The 8,993-nt window shown below is 37.5% G+C and overlaps 1 protein-coding gene across 1 annotated transcript; it reads right to left on the bottom strand.

Moving 5' to 3' along the window:
• Positions 1-745: 745 nt before the first annotated feature.
• On the bottom strand, positions 746-3,758 carry LOC116027046 (MDIS1-interacting receptor like kinase 2-like). Its single transcript, XM_031268472.1, has 3 exons — positions 3,569-3,758; positions 1,332-2,150; positions 746-1,235 (listed from the first exon to the last, which is right to left on the bottom strand). The coding sequence occupies exons 1-3, from the start codon at positions 3,756-3,758 to the stop codon at positions 964-966; spliced, it is 1,281 nt and encodes a 426-aa protein (XP_031124332.1). The 3' UTR covers positions 746-963.
• Positions 3,759-8,993: the final 5,235 nt, after the last annotated feature.

Genomic DNA, 8,993 nt, shown 5'->3' on the forward strand with positions numbered 1-8,993 from the left:
ATTTAAATAAACAAATTCAACGCGCGTGTTAGCACTCAATTACGTATGCATGAACATCTCCTATATAATCATGCCCTGATATATTTTGAAATACTTATTTAAAAAATAATCATTGGGTATTGTCTCATTTGTGTAACGCACGAGAAAAAATTAGTGTTTAACATAAGTCTATAACACGCAAGATTCTTGAGATCAGAATTTTATTCATGAATTCAAACCATGTTACAACGCAAAACTCATCTTCTCTAGTATCCATAGCTCCACTTTCACACCTTGTCAGGACCCCGGCAAAGAGACTAGAGACTAGAGACTAGAGAATGACTGTCTTAGTGAGTTAGTGTTTAATGCTTCAAGTCTTTAATGTCTTTAAATAATTAAATATGTGTATTGACATTATCACAGTCTAAGACTCTGTGGTTCAGTGATACCAAGTTACTTTCTTATGTGAGAAGTTATGAATTTAAGTGTCATAAGGGGTGATATTGACTTTTTATGTACTCTGAAGATCAGCTTGTCAAATCAAAGAAAAGGACAAAGAGAATCTTTGATGACAACCAGGACTCGGCAAACATGACTTCATGATTATGAATACAATCAGATTTAAGATCTTTAGAAAATATGTAAAAACCCTGAATTCGAACCCATGTACTTAAACTACGCAGACTATACTTTTCCACAAATGATGTACATCTAACAACCAGAGAGATCATATAGCTAATAGAGTGAACAGAGCTGTAATCACGTATAGACCAAACCTCAAGCCACCCACCTTTATTTTTCCTTAAAGAACAAACCACTTTATTATTTCTCAAAATCAACATTCTACAAAGTGAGTGAACTGCTGGATGTCATCATATAACCAATTCCAACCTTTCAAAACCCAACAATTACAAATATAATACGGCAACAACATCTAAAATATATGAGAAAAATATAAATATACTGAAAAGTTCACAGCAAGCATCATTGTGGTACTATTGCTAACATCTCAGCGATTTTCTGCATTGTTGGCCTTGCTTTTGGATTCAAACATTTTCGTGCGATTGTATCAATGTAAATCAAAGCTCTCTCTTCTTCATTTCCAGGATGTGGAAGCCGTGGATCTAGACGCTCTGAGAAAAATTTGATAACATCAATGGAGTCACCGGGATGTTTTCCCATAATGATTTCTAATGTTAATACTCCGAAACTATATATATCCCAATTTTCAGTCATCTTCTTTGTGGAAGTAAATTCTGCAAGATTACATACAATTCTTAATCATCAGATCATATCAGAGAGCACAACATTTGCGAATAGGGGAAGACTATAATATATATATAATAATTTACCTGGTGCAATATATCCGTATGTGCCTGCAACTGTGCTGAAATTAGAGTCGTCTTGCCTGAGTAGCTTAGCAGTGCCAAAATCCGAAATGCGAGCTTCAAAAGCAGCATCAAGGAGAACGTTGCTACTTGATATGTTCCCATGAAGAATGGGAGGAGAGCAATCATGGTGCATGTAAGACAGCCCCTGAGCGATGCCTCTAACAATCTTCACCCTCGTCTTCCAGTCGAGCTTCTTAGCCTCCTCTTCTCTGCTCAGCATCCATGACAAAGAAGGCATTTCAAGGTACTCGTAAACCAAGAATTCATGCCTCACATTTGAGCAGAAGCCATGGAGTTTGACGATGTTTCTGTGCCTGATCTTTGTCAAAGCTCTTATTTCATTGAAGAAACTCTCCCGATAAGCGATCTCAGCTGATGAATGAAGTTTCTTTACAGCTACCGTCTTGGCTGATGGGATCTCAGCCTTGTAAACAGTCCAGAACCCTCCTTCCTCAATGCGGTACATCTCATGGAACTCCTTGGTGGCTTTCAAGATGTCCAAATACAATGCCTTTCCATGGAATGAGGATATGGAGAAGAGATCACTGTCTTCATCGCCCCGACTAGATGAATTGCATTGCTCTTCATCTGGACCTCTATATCTTTTCCCACAAGTGAAAAGAAGCACTGCAAACACAGAAACTAGTACCAGGGCTCCCACTATAGGCAATACAATGCTGAGAATCTGTTTTTTGTGGCCACTCTTTTTCTCCACAGAGGAGGACATCTCTGGAGGTATTGTGCAATGTGGAAGGTCTTTATTATCTCCACTCTTGAAACCTATGGTGTCAGGAATAGGGACTGTCAGCTGATTATAGGATAAACCAACATACACCAAATCAACAAGACTATTAATTATTAAACATAGGTGAGAGAATTGTTACTCAGGTCCAGCATCTTAAGATGTGATAGCTTACTGATATTCTCCTATGAATGGGGGAATTAGTCCACTAAATTGGTTGTTGGACAAATCAAGGACATTCAATATCTTAAGAGAGCTAGGCTAACTCTTTGGGTATTTCACCGGAAAGATTGTTCTCCCCCAAGTATAAATAACCCAAGTATAAATAACCCTTAGGGGCGTTTGGTTCACGTTATACAACATAACCAAGGGTATTTGATATTCCAAAGTTAACATTCTTATGTTTGGTTCATCTTCATGAGGGAATATAACATTCCCTAAGTAATGCAACTTATCCTCCACATAAGATTTTGAAGGGAATGTAATTCTCTTACCTTTCTTAGGTTATGTAAGATTACCTTGGATATATACAAATTTTACCATTTTAATTTTAATTATTATAATATATAATATATTTTTTATGTTAGTTTATGATACATACATACATACATATAAAATTATTTTTGTAATTATATATTTTATTTTATTTTTATTACATCATGTTAGCTTATAAAATAATTTTATTTCTCAAGTTCAAGATTTTAATTAGTTAATATTTTTAATCATGTAATGAATATGTTAAAGGTATTAAAGTAAAAAAAAAAAAATTAGTATAACATAAAAGATGACCAATAAACCAAACATGTTTATATTACATTCCCCAGTTTTAACCAAACACATGAATCTAACATTCCAAGTAATCTAAAATTCATAGCAATCTAACATTTTCTAAGGTAATGTGACATTCCGTGAACTAAACGGCCCCTAAAAGTATTCCTAGTTGAGTCAAATTTCCAAACTAGGGAGGGATTCTACCTGTGAGATTGTTTTAAGCCATTTGCAGATTTGTCAAGTTTTTGGAGATTCTCCAATTTCACCGTGGAACTTGACCACTCAAATTGCTAGAGAAAATGTACAGTTGTTCTAATTTTGAGTGGTTTCCTAGCTCGGGGGGAATTGAATCGGTTAGTTGATTTGTGTCTATGTAAAGCATAGTTAGATTGGAGAGTTTTCCCTGCTCAGGAGGGATGGGGCCAGAAAGAGAGTTCATATAAAGCTTCAAAGAACTCAACAAGCTTTTCAAATTGCCCAGTGAAGCAGGAATAGAACCAATAAGAGAATTACCAAGCAAAGCAAGCTAAGTGAAAGATGTCAAGTGCCAATTTCATCGGAGATTGGACCATACAAGTTATTTGAGGTGGGAAAGATTCCCAATCTCGCGTGGTATGCTTCCCCAAAACGCATTCAAAATATTCAAAATTTGGAAGTGAATGAAATGGAAAGTTTTGGAGTGTACCAGTGATGTTCGAAGTAGTAAGGTTCTCCCTGTTGACACTTTCTGAAGCATCCAATGTGTTGTTTGGGTGGTCAAATCTGGATTTCCATTTCAGGAGACCTTTGGCTTCTTCATTACTGGAAGCAGGAATTACATTAGAAGAAAGCAGTACAAGGAAGGAAACTAAAGAAAATACTAAAAACTGACCCATTATTAGTACTCCTAATTGTGATTTCGGATCTTATCGGCGTCTTTTTTATAGGCGTAAATGTCAATCGTTATACCCTGCACCACGGTGCACATTGCTATGTGCACTACGTACGTAAAACGATGTCGTTTCGGTGTTAGTAGACGCGGGCGCGAATGACTCAAAGAATTCATTATTTATAATACACATAATCATTATCTATAATACACAGAACGTTTGCTTAGAATACACAGAATGTTTGTCAAGAATACACAGAATATTGACACAAAATACACAGATGTTAGTGGACGCGAATGACTCCAAGGAATTCATTATCTATAATACACATAATCATTATATAGAATACACAGAACGTTTGCCTAGAATACACAGAATGTTTATCCATAATAAACATAATATTGACGCAAAATACACAGAACTCATCATCCTAACATTCGAATGCACAAACACATAACAACATGTGTTCCTAACATGAAATCACAACATGTGTTACTAACATGAATACACATAACGGTTGCCTATAATACACAGAACGGTTGTCTAGAATACACAGAATGATTGGCTAAAATACACAGAATATTAACATAAATACAGAGACCGGCCGAAATGAGAAACGTAATTTAAAAAAAAAAACGGACGATTATTTTACAATGCTCAAAACGACATCGTTTAGATACATGGTGCACATTGCTATGTGCACCATGGTGCACAGTATAATGTGACGTTGAATGTGCAAGCAGCGTTAACTGAGTAGACTCCGGCCCAAAAAAAAAAGCGTCAACGCAGTCGGATGTTTTGTAGACTTTGGAAAAGTCTTCAAAACAACAGATTTTGTTTTGTAGCTGATTTACTTTGGATTTCTATATATATCTATTGTCGTGGTGGGCCTCGATTGCTCAAAGATGTTGTAGCGTTCTTTAGTTTGGTCTACCGATAAAATAGTGAAGGGAAAATAATATTTAATGTGAAAATATAATAATTTTTAATGTTATGTAAAAATAAGACATACTTTTAAAAATGAGTTAGAATTGGATGATATAGATAAAATAGTGAAAGAATTGTAAATTTGATGATTTTGTACTTTATTGATTTCCAATATCATACTTCATAAAACAGAAGTGATAATACTTAGGCTTAAGATTTTGTGTATTCTATTCATAAATTTCGTGTATTCTGGTATATAATTATGTACATTATTGAATTCGAATACCATACCTCATGAAACAGTAATGTTAATACTTAGGCTAGTCATTGTGTGTATTCTATTGAATGATTATGTGTATTCTTTTATATACTTCTGTTCATTATGAATTACAATTATTTGAATGGTCTAATTTTTTATACTTAATGGTATTGCAGCAGTTTCATGCTCCATGGATAGTGATCCAAGATTGGCAGATATGCGAATAACATGCCAGAGAGAGAGAGGTCATGCATTTACCTCATTTCCTGTCCACAGACTCTGAACCAAAAACTAATGAGAGACGAACAAAGCGAAGGAATGACAACATAGAAGAGGCTACCGAAACACCAAGACCCCGACGGTCATGGAAAAGAAAGGAAAGACAGCAGGGACAACCAAAACACAAAAAATACCTCAACATTAGAACAACTCTTAAGCAGCAATTCACCCTTGTCATCAGCAGTTTGAGTGTCGAACAGCACGAAGCTGTAAAGCAAATTGGATTGCGATCACTGCTGACACAAAGGTCACTCACTATGATGGCAAACTGATCAAGTTCATTCTTAAAAAATGGATATTAGTAGATGCTCGGTACAAACTGGCGACGATGAGCTGTGTTTAGGAGAGGAGGATGTCTAATGTACGCTTGGTCTCCCTATGGGACAAATTCCTGTAGTAGAGGGCACTTCTGCTAACGAGATGGACGAGCTCAAGGCCTTGGTTGATGAGTGGAAACAACGATGGGGGATAAGAAAAGGAAACCCCGTCAACCAGTGAGATGTTGAATATAATTGTTGAGAGGCGGGACCATAGAGATATGTTTAAGAGGGATTTTGTCATCTTCAGGGTAACCACACTGATTAAGGGTTACAAAAACACATTTTGTAACTACAGGATCCTATACTCACTGAAAGACGTTAGTAGAATTAAGGACCTGAATTGGTGTGTGTACACAATAAAAATTCTCTTGGACACTGCAGAGAAATGGAAGTCAAAGCAAAATGAATCATACAGCGGAGTTGCAACTTTCTTGATGGTACACATTACTATTACTTACACTTATAATTCTGTGTATTCTAGTTAGTAATTATGTGTATTCTATTATATAAGAGTCATTTTCATTTTTGGTCCTATTGTTATTGAGACATTGCCAATTTTAGTCCACTTCATTAATTTTTGCCATATTGCGGCCAATCTTATTTAGTCCTTACCACTTTTAGTCCACCGTCAAAATTTTCGTCAAATGATCGTCCTAAATAGGGGTATTTTTGGTCTTTTCATGATTTGGTCATCTCCTTAACCCTTTGCAGTGGTTTTCGCCGAACCTCTTTCTTGGATGAAAATGTGTAAGGAAAATTACTGCAAAGGGTTAAAGAGATGATCAAAGCATGAAAAGACAAAAAATACCTTTGTTCTGGACGTTATTTGACAAAAAATTTAACGGTGGACTAAAAGTGGCAATGACTAAGTAAGATTGGCCGCAATGTGGAAAAAATTAATGAAGTGGACTAAAATTGACAATGCCCTAATAACAGTAGGACCAAAAATAGAAATGACTCATTATATAATTATGTACATTATTGATTATAATGTCATACCTCATGAAACAACAATTGATAATATTTAGATTGATTTTGTGTATTCTATTGACAGATTCTATGTAGTATATTGATAGTTTATGTGTATTATATTATGTAATTCTATATATTAGTAATTCCAATACTATACCTCATGAAACAAACATGATAATACTTAGCCTTAAGATTCTGTGTATTATACTGATAGTTTATGTGTATTTTATTATATAATTCTGTACATTTTGAATTTATATTATGTGTGTATTCTAATCTTTGTTTTGTTTTGTTTTGTTTTTTTTTTCCTTTGAAGCTTGCATACTAGATCAGATCCAGGTTAGGGGGCAGGTTCTGACACAAATCCCTCCGACCATCAGAGCTTGGACAACGAAGGAGGTCAGAGCAAGAATTGCAGTGGAGAGAAATTTGGGAGCATTTGGAAAAGGGAAGGTGATTGATAGAAGACCAATACCAGAGGAGCCAGCAACTCAAGAACCAATCCAGTCAGAATCAATTCAATGAGTAACTGAGGCTCTAAAAAAGATAGCATCCAGCATTGTTGAATTTGGAGATGTCATGGCGGAGGTTGGAACACACAACTCTGGTGTAGAGATCATATAAAAGACATTTGCAAACTTCTCCAACTCTGTCAACCCCACACCAAGCCCCAATCCAACCCCACCGGAGACTTTGCTGAGGGATGACGATGTCTTCAACCAGCCCAGCTTCTTAGAAGCAGTTGCTGAAGCAGCTTTCTATGCCACCATGAAGAGCATAAATCTTGAAATCCATGCACCTTCATTTCAATTGTTGACACCAATACCATCGCCACCACATTGTGAAGCTGCTACCTCTAAATCACTTGCAAAAGAGCAACTAGCACCACCACCACCGCCACAGTGTGAAGATACTACCTCCAAATCACCTGCAAGAGAGCAACCACTAGCAGCAATAGAAGCAACAACACCAGCAGCCTTTGTGCGTCCTTTCTTCTTGTTGTCTCCAAATGTCACCGAGGGACCTTCGATAGGATGGATGTTCTCTAGTAGTGTTAAGTTTCCCGTCATATGTCTCGAACATCCACTGTCAATGAACCATATGTCCCTGGTGTCCTGTAAGCAGATCAAGCAGATTTAGGTACCCAAACTTTGGGTCCTGGTTGGTTAGTAAGTTTAGGCATCCATTTATACCTTGGACCCATTACTCCAGGCCTAGGTGCAATGTAGCCATTATACGTTTGATAATCATAAGGAATGCTAGCAAAAGTTTTGGGCCTCTTTGGTGCATAAATCAACTTAGGTATAGACTTTTCGATCGGCTTACGCACCATGCCTTTCATACGCTGTTTGGTCATGTGAAATTGCTGGAAGTGAGGTTTCTTCCAGAAATCATGATTCGATGACCAATTCTCACTAGATGGATAGAGTCTGCCTTTCTCCATCGGTGAGTTCCTAACTCTGTGGCTCTCAGACCTTCCATATTTGCCTTGAGGCGCATTATATGGAATGTAGCTCCTTTTGTACTTGGAACAGCCTTGCGAGAGATAGTTAGGTGATCTCTCGTACTTGGAACAGCCTTGCGAGAGATAGTTAGGTGATCTCTCGAACTTGGAACAGCCTTGCGAGAGATAGTTAGGTGATCTCTCGATATTGGAACAGCCTTGCGAGAGATAGTTAGGTGATCTCTCGATAGTGTTAACCCGGCTGTTCTTTGTAGCTTTCCTATACTTTCCATTGCTGGTGTATAGGGACGGTTTGTGGATTGCTACTCTGGTCTTTTCTGTTGGTCTGGACGGTTTGTGGATTGCTACTCTGGTCTTTTCTGTTGGTCTTTTATGTTTGTGGATTGCTACTCTGGTCTTTTCTGTTGGTCTTTTATAACCCTTGTTCGGTTTGGGTTGAGATCCTTCATTTCTTGAAGTTCCCAAACCTTTGGTCTGTTTATCTCTCGAGAGACAGTCTTGACGGAACCCTAGACCGGTTCTATCACTGGTGGGTCTGTGATCATTCACCATTTTCTCCATGGCTTTGGAGGAATTAGTGTATGATGCTATGACCTTTCTAAGATTAAGCTCTCTGGTCTCTCGAGCTTTGCACTCTTCAACCAGTAGGATTACTTTGGCTTCTAACTCACTTACTTTGAGAGTTAGCTCCGAATTCTCTTTCGAGACGTTCTTAAGCATATCTCTTTCAGTAGTTAGCTTGCTGTTTTCTTCCCGGATTTTGGCATGAGTGCTGTTAGCAATAGCGAGATCCCTTTTAAGTGTTTCAAGCATCTCAAAGGGATCTTCATCGCTTCCGAACGAAGAACAACGAGAGGTAGAGGTAGAGTAGCGAGATGTGGAAGTAGAGGTTACCTCATTGTCAATGGCCATTAGACATTGATCCTCTTCTTCCTCGATGTATAAGCAGATGAGTCCCCTCTCATCTTCTGAGCTGCTGCTGCCTTCACTGGAGCTCGATGTCTCGGACTCCTCGATTG

This window comes from Ipomoea triloba, chromosome 8 (genome assembly GCF_003576645.1).
Source record: "Ipomoea triloba cultivar NCNSP0323 chromosome 8, ASM357664v1".
NCBI lineage: Eukaryota > Viridiplantae > Streptophyta > Magnoliopsida > Solanales > Convolvulaceae > Ipomoea > Ipomoea triloba.

Bases quoted from the DNA above. Each gene is read 5' to 3' on its own strand.
- LOC116027046 (XM_031268472.1), bottom strand. From the start codon at position 3,758: ATGGGTCAGTTTTTAGTATTTTCTTTAGTTTCCTTCCTTGTACTGCTT. The intron at 2,151-3,568 runs GTACACTCCAAA...CTGACACCATAG, and splicing joins TACTACTTCGAACATCACTG to GTTTCAAGAGTGGAGATAAT. The intron at 1,236-1,331 runs GTAAATTATTAT...GTAATCTTGCAG, and splicing joins ATACGGATATATTGCACCAG to AATTTACTTCCACAAAGAAG.